This window comes from Bombina bombina, chromosome 1 (assembly GCF_027579735.1).
Source record: "Bombina bombina isolate aBomBom1 chromosome 1, aBomBom1.pri, whole genome shotgun sequence".
Lineage (NCBI taxonomy): Eukaryota > Metazoa > Chordata > Amphibia > Anura > Bombinatoridae > Bombina > Bombina bombina.
In genome coordinates, this window is record NC_069499.1 from 1,475,822 (window position 1) to 1,503,576 (window position 27,755).

The 27,755-nt window shown below is 42.0% G+C and overlaps 1 protein-coding gene across 1 annotated transcript in view; it reads right to left on the reverse strand.

Annotated features, from left to right (window-relative positions):
• The window catches only part of ARHGEF39 (Rho guanine nucleotide exchange factor 39), a 619,672-nt gene that overhangs the window by 304,346 nt on the left and 287,571 nt on the right, over nt 1-27,755 (reverse strand). The window contains exon 4 of the mRNA XM_053696961.1: nt 809-929. Within this exon, the coding sequence (XP_053552936.1) occupies nt 809-929 (121 nt within the window). The remainder of the gene's footprint in view (nt 1-808; nt 930-27,755) is intronic.

Here is a 27,755-nt window from a genome sequence, read left to right on the forward strand (position 1 = left end):
TTGCTGCGGAGCGCATATCAACGTAGAATCTAGCACAAACTTACTTCACCACCTCCATCGGAGGCAAAGTTTGTAAAACTGAATTGTGGGTGTGGTGAGGGGTGTATTTATAGGCACTTTAAGGTTTGGGAAACTTTGCCCCTCCTGGTAGGAATGTATATCCCATACGTCACTAGCTCATGGACTCTTGCTAATTACATGAAAGAAATATAACTGAACATACCTCACTGCTGCATAGCATGAAAACGTTCCTCACACTGAAGTTTCCTGTACTCCTCAGCCTCTGTGGGAACAGCAATGGACCTTAGTTACAAATGCTAAGATCATCATCCTCCAGGCAGCAGTCTTCATCCATATGCTGCCTGAGAGTAAATAGTACACACCGGTACCATTTAAAATAAACTCTTGCATGAAGAAATTAAAAACTAATATTTTATCACCTCTTTCACTTCACCCTTCCTAGTACTTAGAGTAGGCAAAGAGAATGACTGGGGGGTGGAGATAAGGGAGGAGCTATATAGACAGCTCTGCTGTGGTGCTCTTTGCCACTTCCTGTTAGCAGGAGGATAATATCCCACAAGTAAAGGATGAATACGTGGACTCGTCGTATCTTATCGAAGAAATATATTTAGCTCCAAAATGAAGGTTTATATCAAGTTCCGATAAAAAAAAAAACAAGCAACTGTTAACAATCTATAACAATCAAATTCCTAGGGTTTCCCAGAGGGCAAGGAAATGACGTGACATTTATAGGCATAACATGATGTATACACCTCTAGGACTGTGTTTATGAAAGCAGTGTCTATACCTTTATGGACTGCAGTGTTGCATCCAAGCAAACAGCATGTTTCTTATAGAGCTCAAGAGAATCGGAAAACATCTCAAAGCCAGTACCAAAACAACCAGTTTCCAAAGAGGTAAGCAGAGTCCTGTGAAAAGAAAAAATGTAGCATAAGGCAAATCTGTGTGGTACAAAAACAATGAACTTAGCCTTTTACAGCCTTTCACAATGTAGCAAACTCAACTACTGGGATAAGTAGAAACACCAGCAAGTCTTTTCATCTTTTGTTAACCCCTTAGTGAACAGACCATTTTTCAATTTTCTTACCCTTGAGGACCAGGGCTATTTTTACATTTCTGCGGGGTTTGTGTTTAGCTGTAATTTTCCTCTTACTCATTTACTGTTCCCACACATATTATATACTGTTTTTCTCGCCATTAAATGGACTTTCTAAAGAGAACATTATTTTCATCATTTCATATAATTTACTATTAAAAAAAAAAACTATAAACTTTGTAGGGTTCATTTTAGTTTAGGGTAGAGATCAAACTCCCAGCTGACACATTGCACCCCCAGATCCCTCTCTGACCCCCCTCAAACAGCTCTCTTCCCTCCCCCACCTCACAGTTGTCACTGCCATCTTAAGAACTGGCAAAAAGTCTGCCAGTATAAAAACATAATTTATGTAAGAACTTACCTGATAAATTCATTTCTTTCATATTGGCAAGAGTCCATGAGCTAGTGACATATGGGATATACAATCCTACCAGGAGGGGCAAAGTTTCCCAAACCTCAAAATGCCTATAAATACACCCCTCACCCCACCCACAATTCAGTTTAACGAATAGCCAAGCAGTGGGGTGATAAAGAAAGGAGTAGAAAGCATCAACAAAGGAAATTTGGAAATAATTGTGCTTTATACAAAAAATCATAACCACCATAAAAAGGGTGGGCCTCATGGACTCTTGCCAATATGAAAGAAATGAATTTATCAGGTAAGTTCTTACATAAATTATGTTTTCTTTCATGTAATTGGCAAGAGTCCATGAGCTAGTGACATATGGGATATCAATACCCAAGATGTGGAGTCTTCCACTCAAGAGTCACTAGAGAGGGAGGGAATAAAATAAAAACAGCCATATACCGCTGAAAAAATTAGTCCACAACCCAAAAAAATAAGTTTATTTCCATTTGAAAGAAAAAAACTTAAATCAAAAGCAGAAGAATCAAACTGAAACAGCTGCCTGAAGAACTTTTCTACCAAAAACTGCTTCCGAAGAAGCAAATACATCAAAACGGTAGAATTTAGTAAATGTATGCAAAGCGGACCAAGTTGCTGCTTTGCAAATCTGATCAACTGAAGCTTCATTCTTAAAAGCCCACGAAGTGGAGACTGATCTAGTAGAATGAGCTGTAATTCTATGAGGCGGGGCTTGACCCGACTCCAAATAAGCTTGAAGAATCAAAAGCTTTAACCAAGAGGCCAAGGAAATAGCAGAGGCCTTCTGACCTTTCCTAGGAAAATATAACAAATAGACTAGAAGTCTTCCTGAAATCTGTAGTAGCTTCAACATAATATTTCAAAGCTCTCACCACATCCAAAGAATGTAAGGATCTTTCCAAAGGATTCTTAGGATTAGGAGACAAGGAAGGGACAACAATTTCTCTACTAATGTTGTTAGAATTCACAACCTTAGGAAAAAATTCAAAAGAAGTCCGCAAAACTGCCTTATCCTGATGAAAAATCAGAAAAGGAGATTCACAAGAAAGAGCAGATAGCTCAGATACTCTTCTAGCAGAAGAGATGGCCAAAAGGAACAACACTTTCCAAGAAAGTAGTTTAATGCCCAAAGAATGCATAGGCTCAAAATAGAGGAGCCTGTAAAGCCTTCAGAACCAAATTAAGAATCCAATGTGGAGAAATTGACTTAATGACAGGCTGAATACGAACTAAAGCCTGTACAAAACAGTGTATATCAGGAAGTATAGCAATCTTTCTGTGAAATAAAACAGAAAGAGCAGAGATTTGTCCTTTCAAGGAACTTGCAGACAAAACCTTATCCAAACCATCCTGAAGAAACTGTAAAATTCTAGGAATTCTAAAAGAATGCCAAGAAAATTTATGAGAAGAACACCATGAAATGTAAGTCTTCCAAACTCTATAATAAATCTTTCTAGAGACAGATTTACGAGCTTGTAACATAGCATTAATCACTGAGTCAGAGAAACCTCTATGACTTAGAACTAAGCGTTCAATTTCCATACTTTCAAATTTAATGATTTGAGATCCTGATGGAAAAACAGACCTTGAGATAGTAGGTCTGGCCGTAACGAAAGTGGCCAAGGCGGGCAACTGGACATCCGAACCAGATACGCATACCAAAACCTGTGTGGCCATGCTGGCGCCACCAGCAACACAAATTATTGTTCCATGATGATTTTGGAAATCACTCTTGGAAGGAGAACTAGAGGCAGGAAGATGTAAGCAGGATGATAACGCCAAAGAAGTGTCAGCGCATCCACTGCTTCCGCCTGAACATCCCTGGACCTGGACAGGTATCTGGGAAGTTTCTTGTTTAGATGAGATGCCATGAGATCTATCTCTGCAAGACCCCACATCTGAACAAACTGAGAAAACAAATGAACGGTTCTCTCTTTAACAGAGGCTAAAACTGAAGAGCTCTGAGAATTGCACGGAGTTCTAAAATATTTAATGGTAATCTCGCCTCTTGAGATTTCCAAACCCCTTGTGCTGTCAGAGATCCCCAAACAGTTCCCCAACCTGAGAGACTCACATCTGTTGTGATCACAGTCCAGGTTGGCCGAACAAAAGAAGCCCCTTGAACTAAACGATGGTGATCTATCCACCATGTCAGAGAGTGTCATACATTGGGATTTAAGGATATTAATTGTGATATCTTTGTATAATCCCTGCATCATTGATTCAGCATACAAAGCTGAAGAGGTGTCATGTGAAAACGAGCAAAGGGGATCGCATCCGATGCTGATGTCATGAGACCTAAAACTTCCATGCACATAGCCACTGAAGGGAATGACTGAGACTGAAGGTGCCGGCAGGCTGCAACCAATTTTAAACGTCTCTTGTCTGTTAGAGACAGAGTTATGGACACAATCTATCTGGAAGCCTAAAAAGGTGACCCTTGTCTGAGGAATCAAGAAACTTTGGTAAATTGATCCTCTAACCATGTTTCCGAAGAAACAACACTAGTTGATTTGTGTGAGATTCTGCAGAACGTAAAGACTGAGCTAGTACCAAGATATCGTCCAAATACCCCGATCTCCGATTACAGTGAGTAGGGCACCGAGAACCTTTGAAAAGATTTTTGGAACTGTCGCCAGGCCAAAAAGAAGAGCAAAAAATTGGTAATGCTTGTCTAGAAAACAGAATTTATGCTTACCTGATAAATTACTTTCTCCAACGGTGTGTCCGGTCCACGGCGTCATCCATTACTTGTGGGAATATTCTCTTCCCCAACAGGAAATGGCAAAGAGCACAGCAAAAGCTGTCCATATAGCCCCTCCTCAGGCTCCGCCCCCCAGTCATTCGACCGACGGTTAGGAGAAAAAAAGGAGAAACTATAGGGTGCCGTGGTGACTGTAGTGTATAGAGAAAAAAATTGTTCAAACCTGATTAAAAAACCAGGGCGGGCCGTGGACCGGACACACCGTTGGAGAAAGTAATTTATCAGGTAAGCATAAATTCTGTTTTCTCCAACATTGGTGTGTCCGGTCCACGGCGTCATCCATTACTTGTGGGAACCAATATCAAAGCTTTAGGACACGGATACAGGGAGGGAGCAAATCAGGTTACCTAAATGGAAGGCACCACGGCTTGCAAAACCTCTCTCCCAAAAATAGCCTCCGAAGAAGCATAAGTATCAAATTTGTAGAATTTGGCAAAAGTGTGCAGAGAAGACCAAGTCGCTGCCTTACATATCTGATCAACAGAAGCCTCGTTCTTGAAGGCCCATGTGGAAGCCACAGCCCTAGTAGAGTGAGCTGTGATTCGTTCAGGAGGCTGCCGTCCGGCAGTCTCATAAGCCAATCGGATAATGCTTTTCAGCCAGAAAGAAAGAGAGGTAGCAGTAGCTTTTTGTCCTCTCCTCTTACCAGAGTAAACGACAAACAAAGATGAGGTTTGTCTAAAATCCTTTGTTGCTTCTAAATAGAACTTTAAAGCACGGACTACATCTAAATTGTGTAACAAACGTTCCTTCTTTGAAACTGGTTTCGGACACAGAGAAGGAACAACTATTTCCTGGTTATAATTCTTGTTGGAAACAACTTTTGGAAGAAAACCAGGCTTAGTACGCAAAACAACCTTATCTGAATGGAACACCAGATAGGGTGGATCACACTGCAAAGCAGATAATTCAGAAACTCTTCTAGCAGAAGAAATAGCAACCAAAAACAGAACTTTCCAAGATAGTAACTTGATATCTACGGAATGTAAAGGTTCAAACGGAACCCCTTGAAGAACTGAAAGAACTAAATTTAGACTCCAAGGAGGAGTCATGGGTCTGTAGACAGGCTTGATTCTGACCAAAGCATGTACAAAAGCTTGTACATCTGGCACAGCTGCCAGTCGTTTGTGTAACAAGACAGATAAAGCAGAAATCTGTCCCTTTAGAGAACTCACTGACAACCCTTTATCCAAACCCTCTTGGAGAAAGGACAGAATCTTAGGAATTTTAATTTTACTCCAGGAGAATCCCTTGGATTCACACCAACAGATATATTTTTCAATATTTTATGGTAAATCTTTCTAGTCACAGGTTTTCTGGCTTGGACCAGAGTATCAATCACTGAATTTGAAAATCCACGCTTGGATAAAATCAAGCGTTCAATTTCGAAGCAGTCAGCTGCAGAGAAACTAGATTTGGATGTTCGAATGGACCTTGTACTAGAAGATCCTGTCTCAAAGGTAGCTTCCATGGTGGAGCCCATGACATATTCACCAGGTCTGCATACCAAGTCCTGCGTGGCCACGCAGGAGCTATCAGAATCACCGAGGCCTTCTCCTGTTTGATCCTGGCTACGAGCCTGGGAAGGAGAGGAAACGGTGGAAACACATAAGCTAGGTTGAACGACCAAGGCGCCACTAATGCATCCACTAGAGTCGCCTTGGGATCCCTGGATCTGGATCCGTAGCAAGGAACCTTGAAGTTCTGACGGGACGCCATCAGATCCATGTCTGGAATGCCCCATAATTGGGTTAACTGGGCAAAGACCTCCGGATGGAGTTCCCACTCCCCCGGATGGAAAGTCTGACGACTCAAATAATCCGCCTCCCAGTTGTCTACTCCTGGGATGTGAATTGCAGATAGGTGGCAGGAGTGATCCTCCGCCCATTTGATGATCTTGGATACCTCTCTCATCGCCAAGGAACTCTTTGTTCCTCCCTGATGGTTGATGTAAGCTACAGTCGTCATGTTGTCCGACTGGAATCTTATGAATCCGGCCTTCGCTAGCTGAGGCCAAGCCCAGAGCGCATTGAATATCGCTCTCAGTTCCAGGATGTTTATCGGGAGAAGGGACTCTTCCCGAGACCATAGACCCTGAGCTTTCAGGGAGTCCCAAACCGCGCCCCAGCCTAATAGACTGGCGTCGGTCGTGACAATGACCCACTATGGTCTGCGGAAACTCATTCCCTGAGACAGGTGATCCTGAGTCAACCACCAACGGAGTGAGTCTCCGGTTACCTGGTCTACTTGAATCTGGGGAGACAAGTCTGCATAGTCCCCATTCCACTGATTGAGCATGCACAGTTGTAATGGTCTTAGATGAATTCGAGCAAAAGGAACTATGTCCATTGCTGCAACCATCAATCCTACTACTTCCATGCACTGAGCTATGGAAGGCTGCAGAATAGAGTGAAGAACTTGACAAGCGTTTAGAAGCTTTGACTTTCTGATCTCTGTCAGGAAGATCTTCATTTCTAAAGAATCTATTATTGTTCCCAAAAAGGGAACTCTTGTTGACTTAGACAGGGAACTCTTTTCTACGTTCACCTTCCACCCGTGAGATCTGAGAAAGGCTAGAACAATGTCTGTATGAGCCTTTGCCTTGGAAAGAGACGCTTGAATTAGAATGTCGTCTAGATAAAGTGCCACTGCAATGCCCCTCGGTCTTAGAACCGCTAGAAGGGACCCTAGCACCTTTGTGAAAATTCTGGGAGCAGTGGCTAAACCGAATGGAAGAGCCACGAACTGGTAATGTTTGTCCAGAAAGGCGAACCTTAGGAACTGATGATGATCTTTGTGGATAGGAATATGTAGGTACGCATCCTTTAAATCCACAGTAGTCATATATTGACCCTCCTGGATTGTAGGTAAAATTGTTAGAATGGTTTCCATTTTGAACGATGGAACTCTGAGAAATTTGTTTAGAATTTTTAAATCCAGAATTGGTCTGAAAGTTCCCTTTTTTTTGGGAACTACAAACAGGTTTGAGTAAAACCCCTGACCTTGTTCCACAGTTGGAACTGAGTGTATAACTCCCATCTTTAACAGGTCTTCTACACAATGTAAGAATGCCTGTCTCTATTTGGTCTGAAGACAAGCGAGACATGTGGAACCTTCCCCTTGGGGGCAGTTCCTTGAATTCTAGAAGATAACCCTGAGAGACTATTTCTAGTGCCCAGGGATCCGGAACATCTCTTGCCCAAGCCTGAGCAAAGAGAGAGAGTCTGCCCCCTACTAGATCCGGTCCCGGATCGGGGGCTACCCCTTCATGCTGTCTTGGTAGCAGCAGCAGGCTTCTTGGCCTGTTTACCCTTGTTCCAGCCTTGCATTGGATTCCAAGCTGGTTTAGCCTGGGAAGCGTTACCCTCTTGTGTAGAGGCTGCAGAGTTAGAAGCCGGTCCGTTCCTGAAATTGCGAAAGGAACGAAAATTGGACTTATTCTTAGCCTTAAAAGGCCTATCCTGTGGGAGGGCATGGCCCTTCCCCCCAGTGATGTCTGAAATAATTTCTTTCAATTCTGGCCCAAAAAGGGTCTTACCTTTGAAAGGGATATTAAGCAATTTTGTCTTGGAAGATACATCCGCCGACCAAGATTTTAGCCAGAGCGCCCTGCGCGCCACAATTGCAAACCCTGAATTTTTCGCCGCTAATCTCGCTAATTGCAAAGCGGCATCTAAAATAAAGGAATTAGCTAACTTAAGTGCGTGAATTCTGTCCATGACTTCCTCATATGGAGTCTCCATATTAAGCGACTTTTCTAGTTCATCGAACCAGAAACACGCCGCCGTAGTAACAGGAATAATGCACGAAATAGGTTGGAGGAGGTAACCTTGCTGAACAAAAATCTTTTTAAGCAAACCCTCCAATTTTTTATCTATAGGATCTTTGAAAGCACAATTGTCCTCAATGGGAATAGTCGTGCGTTTGGCTAGGGTAGAAATTGCCCCCTCAACCTTAGGGACTGTTTGCCATGTGTCCTTCCTTGGGTCGACCATGAGAAACAATTTCTTAAATATAGGAGGAGGGACAAAGGGTATGCCTGGTTTCTCCCACTCCTTATTCACTATGTCCGCCACCCTTTTAGGGATCGGAAAGGCATCAGGGTGCACCGGGACCTCTAGGAATTTGTCCATTTTGCACAATTTTTCTGGAATGACCAAAGAGTCACAATCATCCAGCGTAGTTAGTACCTCCTTAAGTAAGGCGCAGAGATGCTCTAACTTAAATTTAAACGTCACAACATCAGGTTCTGCCTGTTGAGAAATTCTTCCTGAATCAGAAATTTCCCCCTCCGACAAACCCTCCCTCACTGCCAATTCTGACTGGTGTGAGGGTATGACAGATAAATTATCTCTGCTCTACTGTATTTAAAACTGAGCAATCACTCTTTTCTTTGAAATGCTGGCATTTTGGATAAAATATTAGCTATAGAATTATCCATTACAGCCGTTAATTGTTGCATAGTAACAAGCATTGGCGCGCTAGATGTACTAGGAATCGCCTGCGCGGGCATAACTGGTATTGACACAGAAGGAGAGGATGAAGAACTATCCCCACTACCTTCATTTGAGGAATCATCTTGGGCAACCTTATTAAATGTGACAGTACTGTCCTTACTTTGTCTGGACGCCATGGCACAATTATCACATACATTTAAAGGGGGGACCACCTTGGCCTCCATACATACAGAACATGTTCTATCTGAAGGTACAGACATGTTAGACAGGCTTAAACAGGCTAATAATGCAAAAAAAAACGTTTTAAAACAAAACCGTTACTGTCTCTTTAAATTTTAAACAGAGCACACTTTATTTCTGAATGTGTGAAAAACTATGAAGGAAATATCCAATCTTTACCAAATTTTCACCACATAGTCTTAATGCTTTAAAAGTATTGCACCCCAATTTTCAAGCTTTTAACCCCTTGAGGAAACCGGAGCCGTTTAATCAAATAACAATTTTTAACCCCACTACAGTCCCAGCCACAGCGTTTGCTGCAACTTCACCTGTCCTTAGGAGTTATAAGATACCAAATTAAGCCTTCCAGGAACATTTTCAATGATCACCAGACCCTCTCACATGCAGCTGCATGCACTGCATCCAAAAGAAACTGCGCAGTTATGGCGCGAAAATGAGGCTCTGCCTACTATAGTGAAAGGCCCCTCTGACTGGAAAGGTGTCTAAACAACTGCCTGGCGCCTAAAAACGTTCCCCCACAATAAAAGTTTTATAAATCACCTCAGATTACATAAAAAACTTAAATAAAGCAATCGATTTAGCCCACAAGAATGTCAACCAGTGTATAGCCCATAATAAGCCTTCATTCTGTTAAGAGTCTAAGAAAATGGCTTACCAATCCCCATTACACAGTCTTGTTAGAAAATGGACTAGTCATACCTTGAGCAGAAAAGTCTGCTAACTGTTCCCCCCAACTGAAGTTCTCTGGGCTCAACAGTCCTGCGTGGGAACAGCAATTGATTTTAGTTACTGCTGCTAAAATCATACTCCTCTTTTAAACAGAACTCTTCATCCCTTTCTGTTTTAGAGTAAATAGTACAACCGGCACTATTTTAAAATAACAAACTCTTGATAGCAGAATAAAAAACTACAACTAAACACCACATACTCTTCACCATCTCCGTGGAGATGCTACTTGTTCAAAGCGGCAAAGAGAATGACTGGGGGGCGGAGCCTGAGGAGGGGCTATATGGACAGCTTTTGCTGTGCTCTTTGCCATTTCCTGTTGGGGAAGAGAATATTCCCACAAGTAATGGATGACGCCGTGGACCGGAAACACCAATGTTGGAGAAAAGAGAATCTCAGAAACTGATAATGATCTGGATGAATCGGAATATGAAGGTATGCATCCTGCAAGTCTATTGTGGACAAATAATGTCCTTGCTGAACAAAAGGAAGAATAGTCCTTATAGTCACCATTTTGAAAGTTGGTACTCTTACATAACAATTCAAAATTTTCAGATCCAGAACTGGTCTGAATGAATTTTCTTTCTTTGGGAAAATGAATAGATTTGAATAAAACCCCAGACCCTGTTCCTGAAACGAAACTGGCATGATTACCCCTGACAACTCCAGGTCTGAAACACACTTCAGGAAAGCCTGAGCCTTTACTGGATTTGCTGGGATGCGTGAGAGAAAAAAAAACCTTCATGCGGACTTAGAGGCTGGCTTTAGTTTCTTAAATGGCTTGGATTTATTCCAAATTTGAAGAAGGATTCCAATTGGAAACCGATTCCTTGGGGAAAGGATTAGGTTTTTGTTCCTTATTCTGTCAAAAGGAACGAAAACGGTTAGAAGCTTTAGATTTACCCTTAGGTCTTTTATCCTGAGGCAAAAAAACATAATTTATGTAAGAACTTCCTGATAAATTAATTTCTTTCATATTAGCAAGAGTCCATGAGCTAGTGACGTATGGGATATACATTCCTACCAGGAGGGGCAAAGTTTCCCAAACCTTAAAATGCCTATAAATACACCCCTCACCACACCCACAATTCAGTTTAACGAATAGCCAAGAAGTGGCAGTGACGTGCAGTCATAGGAGGCAGGTGACTATATAGTTAGAAAGCTAAGAAGGCACAAATTACAAGCTCCCCTTGCCTGCACTTTTCTTGGTTGATTTAAAATCTTATATCTGCACAAATAGAGGCTATATCAATTACAACTCTTGCTGATTTTACTTTTCATACCCAATAATATATATTATTTTTATTTATTGAGAAGACACAGGTGGACACAAAACTTAACAACCAACAGCTTGTTACATGGCAGCAAGACAAATGAGAAGTACATTTTGAAAACAATAACAGAGAAAAAAAACATTAGTAGCATACATTTAAAATAAGTTGCTGCTAGCTCAAATTGCTGATTCAGAGGTGAACCATCATTTTGTAATTTAATACTGAGATGCAGAGCAACCCAAATTCGTAAGATATTCTGCATTCTGAGACTAAAATAAGCAGGCCATAGAAGCTGATTCAACTAATATTTTTGTTCATAATATCTTTGGTCATGAAGTTTCTCATTCAAAGAGACACTAATTTAAATACTCACTCAGTATCCACCCCTTCATCTTCACTCCACCACCATGCACACATACATAGTGGATTTATATACTTTTGATCAGTCCAAAATAGAAATGGAAAGCACAGAACAGCCCATTTGTGAACTCAGAGGCTGCATATTTGACCATCTGATTGATGTAAAGTCATGCTAATGACAAAGATCAACAGATGATGACAAAAGCAAGAGGGACCAGTATATGACACTTTCATTGTTGGCATCTTTAAAAAAAAATCCTAAATATGTTTATTACACATTTCAGTAAATATTTATCATTACTAAAATCCACATGAAACTTGTTGAAACTAAAAGGGCATTTTAAAATGGATTATTATTATGTTTTAATTAAGTGAAAAAGTGATGTTCCATGCTTTTTATATTCATGGAGGTGTGTTCCTGTCAACCAATGGCATTGGAGAATGTTCCTTAGCAACCAATGCCATAAGCAGTGCAAAAACAAGATTTTCCTGTTTCAATATCAATTTGAGTAACATAAATTTTCTTTCAAAAGATAGTTCCCTCTAGTTCAAAATAAAACTGAACTGCTCATACCTTGAACAAGTAGGGTTTTTTGGTTGGGCCAGTAGATTTTTGAGTGCCTAGGGCAGCACAAAACCTAAATACGCCACTGCTATGTCTTCTCCTTTGTACTCATCGTACATGTCGCAACACCATGTTTACTTTGCTGGGTCACAAGCTCTGCTCCCATACCTACTAAAGAGATTGAAGCTTATCCCTTTGTGCGCTCTAGGAGGCACTGTTCCAGATCTCCATATTTTTTAGCGAGGCCCCAGAATCAATCACACTATACACACTCTCTCATACATAAAACATTACTAGGGCAAACTGTTACCCACAGGTGCTTCACTTTTTGATGTATTAAGGGCAAGCTCTCACCCTGAATATTTCAGCAGTATGCTCAGTGCAGTGCAACCTGTCACCCCTAAAGCATCAATTTGTTTTATCTGTTGGTATTGGAGCTGTTTTTTATATATGCATTACTTTAATACATGGTTTTATCTGCTGGTATTTGAACTGTATTTGAGATATGCATTACTTTACTACATGGCTTTATCTGCTGGTATTGGGGTATGCACCCTTTTAACTCTATATAGCAATCACTTGTTAGGCTGAAAGTTATGCAAGGGCAGTGTGTGTATGCCCCATTGAGCAGGGCTGCATACAATGTATTTTCCAGCTTGTCACACACATAATAGGAAACTAGGAGTGGATATGTGGAACCTGTTAGAATGGTAATTTAGTTTTATTTTTTTTTATAACACTGTAGGGAGTAAAGAAGAGATTGTGTATCATTCTAATTGCTAAGTAACTGGTACTGTGCCACCGAATTGTGTGTATAGTTATGTGAGCAGGGTGTGTAAAAGCATTATGTTTCAGTATGGTGTTTATGGTCATTGTGTGAATATATTGTGGGCAAGTACTGTTTGTTTCAATCATCTGTGTGTCTTTGAGAAGCGTTTGTGTGTGTCAGTGAGCAGAGTGTGTGTGCATGTTCTCATCCATCAGCTGGGTATTTCACCTGTGCACTGGTTCAGCTATAATGAAAACCTGCCCTGTAGAGGGTACTTGAGGACTAAAAGAATTTATTAGTTTCTTACCTGTATGCATATGTTGTAAATAGTGCTAATTGTCTTTGTGCAACATGCCAATTTAATAATAAATTTAAGCTACCAATATCGGGTTCATATATGTGTTTCTCTGGCATATCCTAGCCAGTGCCTCACCAGTCTCTGACCTCACCGCACATCACTGAGAAGTGGGGTGATAAGAAAGGAGCAAAAGCATCAAAAAAAAAAGGAATTGGAATAATTGTGCTTTATACAAAAAAATCATAACCACCACAAAAAAGGGTGGGCCTCATGGACTCTTGCTAATATGAAAGAAATGAATTTATCAGGAAGTTCTTACATAAATTATGTTTTCTTTCATGTAATTAGCAAGAGTCCATGAGCTAGTGACGTATGGGATAATAAATACCCAAGATGTGGAACTTCCACGCAAGAGTCACTAGAGAGGGAGGGATAAAAATAAAGACAGCCAATTCCACTGAAAATGAATCCACTACCCAAATCAAAAAAGTTTCAAGTTTTATAATGAAAAAAACTGAAATTATAAGCAGAAGAATCAAACTGAGACAGCTGCCTGAAGTACAATTCTACCAAAACTGCTTCTAAAGAAGAGAAAACATCAAAATGGTAGAACATAGTAAAAGTATGCAAAGAAGACCAAGTCATTGCTTTGCAAATCTGATCAACAGAAGCTTCATTCTTTAAAAGCCCAGGAAGTAGAAACTTACCTAGTAGAATGAGCCGTAATCCTCTGAGGCGGGAATCTACCCGACTGCAAATAAGCATGATGAATCAAAAGTTTAAGCAAGATGCCAAATAAATGGCAGAAGCTTTTGACCTTCCTAAAACCAGAAAAGATAAAAAAATAGACTAGAAGTCTATCTGAAATCTGAATAGCTTCAACATAGAAAGTAAGAATCTCACCAAAGTCGTCTTAGGAAAAGAATAATTCCTCCCTAATGTTTGTTAGAATTTACAACTTTAGGTAAGAATTGAAATGAGGACAGCAAAAACCACCTTTTCCTGATGAAAAAAATCAGAAAAAAGAGATTCACAAGAAAGAACAGATAATTCAAAAGCTGTTCTAGCTGAAGAGATGTCCAAAAAGAACAATACTTTCCATGAAAGTAATTAATGTCCAGAGCAAGCATATGCTCAAATAGAAGAGCCTGAAAAACCTTCAGAACCCAAATAAGACTCCAAGGAGGAGAAATTGGCTTAATGACAGGTTTGATACGAATCAAAACCTGAAAAGAATGATGAATATCAGGAAGTAACACTGCCTTATCCTGATGAAAAATCAGAAAAAGATCATCACAAAAAAGAGCAGATAACTCAAAAATTCTTCTAGCAGAAGAAATAACCAAAAGAAACAATACTTTTCCAAGAAAGTAATTTAATGTTCAGAAAATGCATAGTTTCAAAACGGAGGAGCCTGTAAATTGAGACTCCAAAGAGGAGAGATTGAATTAATGACAGGCTTGATACGGACCAAAGCCTGAACAAAACAATGAATATCAGGATGATTAGCAATCTTTCTGTGAAAAAAGAACAGAAAGAGTAGAGATTTGTCCTAACAAGAACTGCAGACAAAACCATATCCAAACCAACCTGAAAAAAATAATAAAAATCTATGAATTTTAAAAGAATGCCAAGAAAAGTAGGTCTTCCAGACTCAATAATAAATCTTTCTAGAGACAGATTTACGAGCCTGAAACCAAGCGTTCAATCTCCATCCCTTCAAATTTAATGATTTGAGATCCTGATGGAAAAATGGTGTTCAAGATCGGCAACTGGCCATCCGAATGAAAATCCGCATACCAAAACCTGAGAGGCCATGCTGGAGCCACCAGCATAACAAACAAATACTCCATAAGAATTTTGGAAATCACTTTGGAAGAAGAACTAGAGGCGGAAAGAAATGGGCAAAAAGATAATTTCCAAAGAAATGTCAATGCATACACTACTTCCGCCTGAGGATCCCCGGACCTGAATAGGCCCCTGGGAAGTTCTTTATTCAGATGAGATGCAAACAGATCTATTTCTAGAAATGCTCACATCTGAAAAATTGAAAAACATATCTGGGTATGAGAGACCATTCTCCCGGATGTAAAGCTTGATTAACAGAGATAATCATACTCCCGGATGTAAAGCTTGATTAACAGAGATAATCCGCTTCCCAAATATCTATACCTGGAAAAAAAAACACAGAATTTAGATAGGAGCTGGATTTAGCCTAAGCTAATATCCGAGACACTTCTGTCACAGCCTAAGGACTGATAGTCCTACCCTGATGATAGACATACACCATAGTTGTGATACTGTCTGAAAAACAATAAACGTCTCTTCCTCAAAAAGAAACTAACTGAAAAACTCTGAGAAAACACGGAGTTCTAAAATATCAAATGGTAATCTCGCCTCCTGAGATTTCCAAACCCCTTGTGCTGACAGAGATTCTCAGACAGCCTCCCAACCAAAAAGACTCACATCTGTAGAGATCATGGTCCAGGTTGAAAGAAACAAAGAGACCTGTAGAACTAAATGATGGTGATCTTAACCACCAAATCAAGAGAGATAAATATTAGGATTTGAAGATTTAAAATGCGAAATCCTAGAATCCCTGCACCATAATTCAGCATAAAAGACTGGAAAGGTTCTTTCTATTGAAAATGAGCAAAGGGAATTGAATCCAATGCTGTGGCCATAAGACCTAAAACTTCTATGCATATATAGCAACTGAAGGAAATAATAGAGACTAAAGGTACCGACAGACGGAACCCAATAAAATTGTCCCTTGTCTGATAGAGACAAAGACAGTGACACAAACTATCTGGAAACCCCAAAAAAAAAAGGTGACCCTTGTGAGAGGAATCAAGAGCTTTTGAAAAAAAACATAATTTATGCTTACCTGATAAATTCCTTTCTCCTGTAGTGTAGTCAGTCCACGGGTCATCCATTACTTATGGGATATTAACTCCTCCCTAACAGGAAGTGCAAGAGGATCACCCAAGCAGAGCTGCTATATAGCTCCTCCCCTCTACGTCACACCCAGTCATTCGACCGAAAACCAAACGAGAAAGGAGAAACTATAGGGTGCAGTGGTGACTGGAGTATAATTTAAAATTTAAACCTGCCATAAAAAACAGGGCGGGCCGTGGACTGACTACACTACAGGAGAAAGGAATTTATCAGGTAAGCATAAATTATGTTTTCTCCTGTTAAGTGTAGTCAGTCCACGGGTCATCCATTACTTATGGGATACCAATACCAAAGCTAAAGTACACGGATGACGGGAGGGACAGGCAGGATCTTTACACGGAAGGAACCACTGCCTGAAGAACCTTTCTCCCAAAAACAGCCTCAGAAGAAGCAAAAGTGTCAAATTTGTAAAATTTGGAAAAAGTATGAAGAGAAGACCAAGTTGCAGCCTTGCAAATCTGTTCAACAGAGGCCTCATTCTTAAAGGCCCACGTGGAAGCCACAGCTCTCGTAGAATGAGCTGTAATTCTTTCAGGAGGCTGCTGTCCAGCAGTCTCATAGGCTAAACGTATTATGCTACGAAGCCAAAAAGAGAGAGAGGTAGCAGATGCTTTTTGACCTCTCCTCTGTCCAGAATAAACGACAAACAGGGAAGAAGTTTGGCGAAAATCTTTAGTTGCCTGTAAATAAAATTTCAGGGCACGGACTACGTCTAGATTGTGCAGAAGTCGTTCCTTCTTTGAAGAAGGGTTAGGGCACAATGATGGAACAACAATCTCTTGATTGATATTCTTGTTAGTGACTACCTTAGGTAAGAACCCAGGTTTAGTACGCAGAACCACCTTGTCTGAATGAAAAAATCAGATAAGGAGAATCACAATGTAAGGCCGATAACTCAGAGACTCTACGAGCCGAGGAAATAGCCATTAAAAACAGAACTTTCCAAGATAACAGCTTGATATCAATGGAATGAAGGGGTTCAAACGGAACACCCTGTAAAACGTTAAGAACTAAGTTTAAGCTCCACGGTGGAGCAACAGTCTTAAACACAGGCTTAATCCTGGCCAAAGCCTGACAAAAAGCCTGAACGTCTGGAACTTCTGACAGACGTTTGTGTAAAAGGATGGACAGAGCTGAGATCTGTCCCTTTAAAGAACTTGCAGACAAACCCTTTTCTAAACCTTCTTGTAGAAAAGACAATATCCTCGGAATCCTAACCTTACTCCATGAGTAACTCTTGGATTCGCACCAGTGTAAATATTTACGCCATATCTTATGGTAAATTTTCCTGGTAACAGGTTTCCTAGCCTGTATTAAGGTATCAATTACTGACTCCGAAAATCCACGCTTTGATAAAATAAAGCGTTCAATTTCCATGCAGTCAGCTTCAGAGAAATTAGATTTTGATGTTTGAAAGGACCCTGAATTAGAAGGTCCTGTCTCAAAGGCAGCGACCAAGGTGGACAGGATGACATGTCCACTAGATCTGCATAACAGGTCCTGCGTGGCCACGCAGGCGCTATTAGAATCACCGATGCTTTCTCCTGTTTGATCCTGGCAATCAATCGAGGAAGCATCGGGAAGGGTGGAAACACATAAGCCATGTTGAAGACCCAAGGTGCTGTCAGAGCATCTATCAGCGCCGCTCCCGGGTCCCTGGACCTGGATCCGTAACAAGGAAGTTTGGCGTTCTGGCGAGACGCCATGAGATCCAGATCTGGTTTGCCCCAACGTCGAAGTATTTGGGCAAAGACCTCCGGATGAAGTTCCCACTCCCCCGGATGAAAAGTCTGGCGACTTAGGAAATCCGCCTCCCAGTTCTCCACGCCTGGGATGTGAATCGCTGACAGGTGGCAAGAGTGAGACTCTGCCCAGCGAATAATCTTTGAGACTTCCATCATCACTAGGGAACTCCTTGTCCCTTCCTGATGATTGATGTAAGCCACAGTCGTGATGTTGTCCGACTGAAACCTGATGAACCTCAGAGTTGCTAACTGAGGCCAAGTCAGAAGGGCATTGAGAACTGCTCTCAATTCCAGAATGTTTATTGGAAGGAGACTCTCCTCCTGAGTCCATGATCCCTGAGCCTTCAGGGAATTCCAGACAGCGCCCCAACCTAAAAGGCTGGCGTCTGTTGTTACAATTGTCCAGTCTGGCCTGCTGAAGGGCATCCCCCTGGACAGATGTGGCCGAGAAAGCCACCATAGAAGAGAATCTCTGGTCTCTTGATCCAGATTCAGCATAGGGGACAAATCTGAGTAATCCCCATTCCACTGACTTAGCATGCACAATTGCAGTGGTCTGAGATGCAGGCGTGCAAAAGGTACTATGTCCATTGCCGCTACCATTAAGCCGATTACCTCCATGCATTGAGCCACTGACGGGTGTTGAATGGAATGAAGGACACGGCAAGCATTTAGAAGTTTTGTTAACCTGTCCTCTGTCAGGTAAATTTTCATTTCTACAGAATCTATAAGAGTCCCCAAGAAGGGAACTCTTGTGAGTGGTAAGAGAGAACTCTTTTCTTCGTTCACTTTCCACCCATGCGACCTTAGAAATGCCAGTACTAACTCTGTATGAGACTTGGCAGTTTGGAAGCTTGACGCTTGTATCAGAATGTCGTCTAGGTACGGAGCTACCGATATTCCTCGTGGTCTTAGTACCGCCAGAAGAGAGCCCAGAACCTTTGTAAAGATTCTTGGAGCCGTAGCTAACCCGAAGGGAAGAGCTACAAACTGGTAATGCCTGTCTAGGAAGGCAAACCTTAGATACCGGTAATGATCCTTGTGAATCGGTAGGTGAAGGTAGGCATCCTTTAGATCCACTGTGGTCATGTACTGACCCCTTTGGATCATGGGTAAGATTGTCCGAATAGTTTCCATTTTGAACGATGGAACTCTTAGGAATTTGTTTAGGATCTTTAAATCCAATATTGGTCTGAAGGTTCCTTCTTTCTTGGGAACCACAAACAGATTTGAGTAAAACCCTTGTCCGTGTTCCGACCGCGGAACCGGATGGATCACTCCCATGAGTAAAAGATCTTGTACACAGCGTAGAAACGCCTCTTTCTTTATCTGGTTTGTTGACAACCTTGAAAGATGAAATCTCCCTTGTGGAGGAGAAGCTTTGAAGTCCAGAAGATATCCCTGAGATATGATCTCCAACGCCCAGGGATCCTGGACATCTCTTGCCCAAGCCTGGGCGAAGAGAGAGAGTCTGCCCCCCACTAGATCCGTTTCCGGACCGGGGGCCCTCACTTCATGCTGTCTTAGGGGCAGCAGCAGGTTTTCTGGCCTGCTTGCCCTTGTTCCAGGTCTGGTTAGGTTTCCAGCCTTGTCTGTAGCGAGCAACAGCTCCTTCCTGTTTTGGGGCAGAGGAAGTTGATGCTGCTCCTGCCTTGAAGTTACGAAAGGCACGAAAATTAGACTGTCTAGCCCTTGGTTTGGCTCTGTCTTGAGGCAGGGCATGGCCTTTACCTCCCGTAATATCAGCGATAATTTCTTTCAAACCGGGCCCGAATAATGTCTGCCCCTTGAAAGGTATGTTAAGCAATTTAGATTTAGAAGTCACATCAGCTGACCAGGATTTTAGCCACAGCGCTCTGCGTGCCTGAATGGCGAATCCGGAATTCTTAGCCGTAAGTTTAGTTAAATGTACTACGGCATCAGAAATAAATGAATTAGCTAGCTTAAGGGTTTTAAGCTTGTGTGTAATCTCATCTAATGGAGCTGTGTCAAGGGTCTCTTCCAGAGACTCAAACCAAAATGCCGCCGCAGCCGTGACAGGCGCAATGCATGCAAGGGGTTGCAATATAAAACCTTGTTGAACAAACATTTTCTTAAGGTAACCCTCTAACTTTTTATCCATTGGATCTGAAAAGGCACAGCTATCCTCCACCGGGATAGTGGTACGCTTAGCTAAAGTAGAAACTGCTCCCTCCACCTTAGGGACCGTTTGCAATAACTCCCGTGTGGTGGCGTCTATTGGAAACATTTTTCTGAATATAGGAGGGGGTGAGAAAGGCACACCGGGTCTATCCCACTCCTTAGTAACAATTTCAGTAAGTCTCTTAGGTATAGGAAAAACGTCAGTACTCGTCGGTACCGCAAAATATTTGTCCAAACTACACATTTTCTCTGGGATTGCAACTGTGTTACAATCATTCAGAGCCGCTAACACCTCCCCTAGTAATACACAGAGGTTTTCCAGCTTAAACTTAAAATTTGAAATGTCTGAATCCAGTTTATTTGGATCAGATCCGTCACCCGCAGAATGAAGCTCTCCGTCTTCATGTTCTGCAAATTGTGACGCAGTATCAGACATGGCCCTAGCATTATCAGCGCACTCTGTTCTCACCCCAGAGTGGTCTCGTTTACCCCTAAGTTCTGGCAATTTAGACAAAACTTCAGTCATAACATTAGCCATGTCTTGTAAAGTGATTTGTAATGGCCGCCCTGATGTACTTGGCGTTACAATATCACGCACCTCCTGAGCGGGAGATGCAGGTACTGACACGTGAGGCAAGTTAGTCGGCATAACTTCCCCCTCGTTGTCTGGTGAATGTTGCTTAACATGTACAGATTGGCTTTTATTTAAAGTAGCATCAATGCAATTAGTACATAAATTTCTATTGGGCTCCACCTTGGCCTTTGAACATATTGCACAAAGAGATTCCTCTGTGTCAGACATGTTTAAACAAACTAGCAATCAGACTAGCAAGCTTGGAAAATACTTTTCAACTGAATTTACAAGCAATCTAAAAAAACGTTACTGTGCCTTTAAGAAGCACACAAAAAAACTGTCACTTTGATATAACAATGAACCGGTTTAGTTATAGCAATCAATTTTTCATATGAAATGCATTAATTTAGCAAAGGATAGCACCCATCAGCAAATGGATTATTAACCCCTTAATACCAAAAAAACGATTGACAAATAAATACGTTTTTCTATCACAGTCAAAGCACAGTCTCACAGGTCTGCTGTGAGTGATTACCTCCCTCAAACTAGTTTTGGAGACCCCTGAGCTCTGTAGAGACGTCCTGGATCATGCAGGGAGAATAAGGAAGACTGTGACTGAATTTTTAATGCGTAGTAAAAGCGCCAAAAATAGGCCCCTCCCACTCTTAACACAGCAGTGGGGAAGCTCAGTAACTGATTTTATACAAAATAAACGACAGCCAAGTGGAAAATAATGCCCATAAATTTTCACCAAGTACCTCAGAGAAAAAAACCATTAAACTGTCAGTAAACGTTTTAAATATATGAAATAAGAATAAAAGCCTGTTGCTAGTCGCTATCACTGCAGAGAGGCTAGAGTTATATGTATACAGTATTTTCTTAGTGAAGTGCCATTCCCCAGAAATACTTTGGTGCCAACATACATACATAACAGCCTGATACCAGTTACTACTACTGCATTTAAGGCTGTACTTACATTATATCGGTATTGGCAGTATTTTCTCAGTCAATTCCATTCCTTAGAAAATAATATACTGCAACATACCTCTTTGCAGGTGAACCCTGCCCGCTGTCCCCTGTTCTGAAGTTACCTCGCTCCTCAGAATGGCCGAGAACAGCAAATGGATCTTAGTTACGTCCGCTAAGATCATATACAAACTCAGGTAGATTCTTCTTCTAATACTGCCTGAGAAAAAACAACACACTCCGGTGCTGTTTAAAACAACAAACTTTTGATTGAAGTAATAAAAAACTAAATTTAATAACCACACTCCTCTCACACATCCTATCTATTAGTTAGGTGCAAGAGAATGACTGGGTGTGACGTAGAGGGGAGGAGCTATATAGCAGCTCTGCTTGGGTGATCCTCTTGCACTTCCTGTTAGGGAGGAGTTAATATCCCATAAATAATGGATGACCCGTGGACTGATTACACTTAACAGGAGAAAAATCCTCTAACTATGTCCTGAAGAACAAAGTGAATCATATGAGATTCCGCATCCTCAGAAAATAATCTGAATGAATACAGAAAAAAACAGAATTTATGCTTACCTGATAAATTACTTTCTCCAACGGTGTGTCCGGTCCACGGCGTCATCCTTACTTGTGGGATATTCTCTTCCCCAACAGGAAATGGCAAAGAGTCCCAGCAAAGCTGGCCATATAGTCCCTCCTAGGCTCCGCCCACCCCAGTCATTCGACCGAAGGAAAGGAGGAAATATATATAGGAGAAACCATATGGTACCGTGGTGACTGTAGTTAGAGAAAATAATTCATCAGACCTGATTAAAAAACCAGGGCGGGCCGTGGACCGGACACACCGTTGGAGAAAACAGAATTTATGTTTACCTGATAAATTACTTTCTCCAACGGTGTGTCCGGTCCACGGCGTCATCCTTACTTGTGGGATATTCTCCTCCCCAACAGGAAATGGCAAAGAGCCCAGCAAAGCTGGTCACATGATCCCTCCTAGGCTCCGCCTTCCCCAGTCATTCGACCGACGTAAAGGAGGAATATTTGCATAGGAGAAACCATATGATACCGTGGTGACTGTAGTTAAAGAAAATAAATTATCAGACCTCATTAAAAAACCAGGGCGGGCCGTGGACCGGACACACCGTTGGAGAAAGTAATTTATCAGGTAAACATAAATTCTGTTTTCTCCAACATAGGTGTGTCCGGTCCACGGCGTCATCCTTACTTGTGGGAACCAATACCAAAGCTTTAGGACACGGATGAAGGGAGGGAGCAAATCAGGTCACCTAAATGGAAGGCACCACGGCTTGCAAAACCTTTCTCCCAAAAATAGCCTCAGAAGAAGCAAAAGTATCAAACTTGTAAAATTTGGTAAAAGTGTGCAGTGAAGACCAAGTCGCTGCCTTACATATCTGATCAACAGAAGCCTCGTTCTTGAAGGCCCATGTGGAAGCCACAGCCCTAGTGGAATGAGCTGTGATTCTTTCAGGAGGCTGCCGTCCGGCAGTCTCATAAGCCAATCTGATGATGCTTTTAATCCAAAAAGAGAGAGAGGTAGAAGTTGCTTTTTTGACCTCTCCTTTTACCAGAATAAACAACAAACAAGGAAGATGTTTGTCTAAAATCCTTTGTAGCATCTAAATAGAATTTTAGAGCGCGAACAACATCCAAATTGTGCAACAAACGTTCCTTCTTTGAAACTGGATTCGGACACAAAGAAGGCACGACTATCTCCTGGTTAATGTTTTTGTTAGAAACAACTTTCGGAAGAAAACCAGGTTTAGTACGTAAAACCACCTTATCTGCATGGAACACCAGATAAGGAGGAGAACACTGCAGAGCAGATAATTCTGAAACTCTTCTAGCAGAAGAAATTGCAACCAAAAACAAAACTTTCCAAGATAATAACTTAATATCAACGGAATGTAAGGGTTCAAACGGAACCCCCTGAAGAACTGAAAGAACTAAATTGAGACTCCAAGGAGGAGTCAAAGGTTTGTAAACAGGCTTGATTCTAATCAGAGCCTGAACAAAGGCTTGAACGTCTGGCACAGCTGCCAACTTTTTGTGAAGTAACACAGACAAGGCAGAAATCTGTCCCTTCAAGGAACTTGCAGATAATCCTTTCTCCAAACCTTCTTGAAGAAAGGATAGAATCTTAGGAATTTTTACCTTGTCCCAAGGGAATCCTTTAGATTCACACCAACAGATATATTTTTTCCATATTTTGTGGTAAATTTTTCTAGTTACAGGCTTTCTGGCCTGAACAAGAGTATCAATAACAGAATCTGAGAACCCTCGCTTTGATAAGATCAAGCGTTCAATCTCCAAGCAGTCAGTTGGAGTGAGACCAGATTCGGATGTTCGAACGGACCTTGAACAAGAAGGTCTCGTCTCAAAGGTAGCTTCCATGGTGGAGCCGATGACATATTCACCAGGTCTGCATACCAAGTCCTGCGTGGCCACGCAGGAGCTATCAAGATCACCGATGCCCTCTCCTGATTGATCCTGGCTACCAGCCTGGGGATGAGAGGAAACGGCGGGAATACATAAGCTAGTTTGAAGGTCCAAGGTGCTACTAGTGCATCTACTAGAGTCGCCTTGGGATCCCTGGATCTGGACCCGTAGCAAGGAACCTTGAAGTTCTGACGAGACGCCATCAGATCCATGTCTGGAATGCCCCACAGTTGAGTAATTTGGGCAAAGATTTCCGGATGGAGTTTCCACTCCCCCGGATGGAATGTCTGACGACTCAGAAAATCCGCTTCCCAATTTTCCACTCCTGGGATGTGGATTGCAGACAAGTGGCAGGAGTGAGTCTCCGCCCATTGAATGATTTTGGTCACTTCTTCCATCGCCAGGGAACTCCTTGTTCCCCCCTGATGGTTGATGTACGCAACAGTCGTCATGTTGTCTGATTGAAACCGTATGAACTTGGCCTTTGCTAGCTGAGGCCAAGCCTTGAGAGCATTGAGTATCGCTCTCAGTTCCAGAATATTTATCGGTAGAAGAGATTCTTCCCGACACCAAAGACCCTGAGCTTTCAGGGGTCCCCAGACCGCGCCCCAGCCCACCAGACTGGCGTCGGTCGTGACAATGACCCACTCTGGTCTGCGGAAGCTCATCCCCTGTGACAGGTTGTCCAGGGACAGCCACCAATGGAGTGAATCTCTGGTCCTCTGATTTACTTGTATCGTCGGAGACAAGTCTGTATAGTCCCCATTCCACTGACTGAGCATGCACAGTTGTAATGGTCTTAGATGAATGCGCGCAAAAGGAACTATGTCCGTTGCCGCTACCATCAAACCTATTACTTCCATGCACTGCGCTATGGAAGGAAGAGGAACGGAATGAAGTATTTGACAAGAGTTTAGAAGTTTTGTTTTTCTGGCCTCTGTCAGAAAAATCCTCATTTCTAAGGAGTCTATTATTGTTCCCAAGAAGGGAACCCTTGTTGACGGAGATAGAGAACTCTTTTCTACGTTCACTTTCCATCCGTGAGATCTGAGAAAGGCCAGGACAATGTCCGTGTGAGCCTTTGCTTGAGGAAGGGACGACGCTTGAATCAGAATGTCGTCCAAGTAAGGTACTACTGCAATGCCCCTTGGTCTTAGCACCGCTAGAAGGGACCCTAGTACCTTTGTGAAAATCCTTGGAGCAGTGGCTAATCCGAACGGAAGTGCCACAAACTGATAATGCTTGTCCAGGAATGCGAACCTTAGGAACCGATGATGTTCCTTGTGGATAGGAATATGTAGATACGCATCCTTTAAATCCACCGTGGTCATGAATTGACCTTCCTGGATGGAAGGAAGAATTGTTCGAATGGTTTCCATTTTGAACGATGGAACCTTGAGAAACTTGTTTAGGATCTTGAGATCTAAGATTGGTCTGAACGTTCCCTCTTTTTTGGGAACTACGAACAGATTGGAGTAGAACCCCATCCCTTGTTCTCCTAATGGAACAGGATGAATCACTCCCATTTTTAACAGGTCTTCTACACAATGTAAGAATGCCTGTTTTTTTATGTGGTCTGAAGACAATTGAGACCTGTGGAACCTCCCCCTTGGGGGAAGCCCCTTGAATTCCAGAAGATAACCTTGGGAGACTATTTCTAGCGCCCAAGGATCCAGAACATCTCTTGCCCAAGCCTGAGCGAAGAGAGAGAGTCTGCCCCCCACCAGATCCGGTCCCGGATCGGGGGCCAACATCTCATGCTGTCTTGGTAGCAGTGGCAGGTTTCTTGGCCTGCTTTCCTTTGTTCCAGCCTTGCATTGGTCTCCAGGCTGGCTTGGCTTGAGAAGTATTACCCTCTTGCTTAGAGGACGTAGCACTTGGGGCTGGTCCGTTTCTACGAAAGGGACGAAAATTAGGTGTATTTTTGGCCATGAAAGACCTATCCTGAGGAAGGGCGTGGCCCTTGCCCCCAGTGATATCAGAGATAATCTCTTTCAAGTCAGGGCCAAACAGCGTTTTCCCCTTGAAAGGAATGTTAAGCAATTTGTTCTTGGAAGACGCATCCGCTGACCAAGATTTTAACCAAAGCGCTCTGCGCGCCACAATAGCAAAACCAGAATTTTTCGCCGCTAACCTAGCCAATTGCAAAGTGGCGTCTAGGGTGAAAGAATTAGCCAATTTGAGAGTACGAATTCTGTCCATAATCTCCTCATAAGAGGAAGAATTATTATTGATCGCCTTTTCTAGCTCATTGAACCAGAAACACGCGGCTGTAGTGACAGGAACAATGCATGAAATTGGTTGTAGAAGGTAACCTTGCTGAACAAACATCTTTTTAAGCAAACCTTCTAATTTTTTATCCATAGGATCTTTGAAAGCACAACTATCTTCTATGGGTATAGTGGTGCGTTTGTTTAGAGTGGAAACCGCCCCCTCGACCTTGGGGACTGTCTGCCATAAGTCCTTTCTGGGGTCGACCATAGGAAACAATTTTTTAAATATGGGGGGAGGGACGAAAGGTATACCGGGCCTTTCCCATTCTTTATTTACAATGTCCGCCACCCGCTTGGGTATAGGAAAAGCTTCGGGGGGCCCCGGGACCTCTAGGAACTTGTCCATTTTACATAGTTTCTCTGGAATGACCAAATTCTCACAATCATCCAGAGTGGATAACACCTCCTTAAGCAGAGCGCGGAGATGTTCCAATTTAAATTTAAATGTAATCACATCAGGTTCAGCTTGTTGAGAAATTTTCCCTGAATCTGAAATTTCTCCCTCAAACAAAACCTCCCTGGCCCCCTCAGACTGGTGTAGGGGCCCTTCAGAACCAATATCATCAGCGTCCTCATGCTCTTCAGTATTTTCTAAAACAGAGCAGTCGCGCTTTCGCTGATAAGTGGGCATTTTGGCTTAAATGTTTTTGATAGAATTATCCATTACAGCCGTTAATTGTTGCATAGTAAGGAGTATTGGCGCGCTAGATGTACTAGGGGCCTCCTGTGTGGGCAAGACTGGTGTAGACGAAGGAGGGGATGATGCAGTACCATGCTTACTCCCCTCACTTGAGGAATCATCTTGGGCATCATTTTCTCTAAATTTTGTGTCACATAAATCACATCTATTTAAATGAGAAGGAACCTTGGCTTCCCCACATTCAGAACACAGTCTATCTGGTAGTTCAGACATGTTAAACAGGCAAAAACTTGATAACAAAGTACAAAAAACGTTTTAAAATAAACCGTTACTGTCACTTTAAATTTTAAACTGAACACACTTTATTACTGCAATTGCGAAAAAGTATGAAGGAATTGTTCAAAATTCACCAAATTTTCACCACAGTGTCTTAAAGCCTTAAAAGTATTGCACACCAAATTTGGAAGCTTTAACCCTTAAAATAACGGAACCGGAGCCGTTTTTATATTTAACCCCTTTACAGTCCCTGGTATCTGCTTTGCTGAGACCCAACCAAGCCCAAAGGGGAATACGATACCAAATGACGCCTTCAGAAAGTCTTTTCTATGTATCAGAGCTCCTCACACATGCATCTGCATGTCATGCTTCTCAAAAACAAGTGCGCAATACAGGCGCGAAAATGAGACTCTGCCTATGATTAGGGAAAGCCCCTAGAGAATAAGGTGCCCAAGATTAAAATAATTCCTCAAGGCTATGGAGTATAAAATATGTTTATATATAAATCGATTTAGCCCAGAAAATGTCTACAGTCTTAAAAAGCCCTTGTGAAGCCCTTTTTTTCTGTCTGTAATAAAAATGGCTTACCGGATCCCATAGGGAAAATGACAGCTTCCAGCATTACATCGTCTTGTTAGAATGTGTCATACCTCAAGCAGCAAAAGTCTGCTCACTGTTCCCCCAACTGAAGTTAATTCCTCTCAACAGTCCTGTGTGGAAACAGCCATCGATTTTAGTAACGGTTGCTAAAATCATTTTC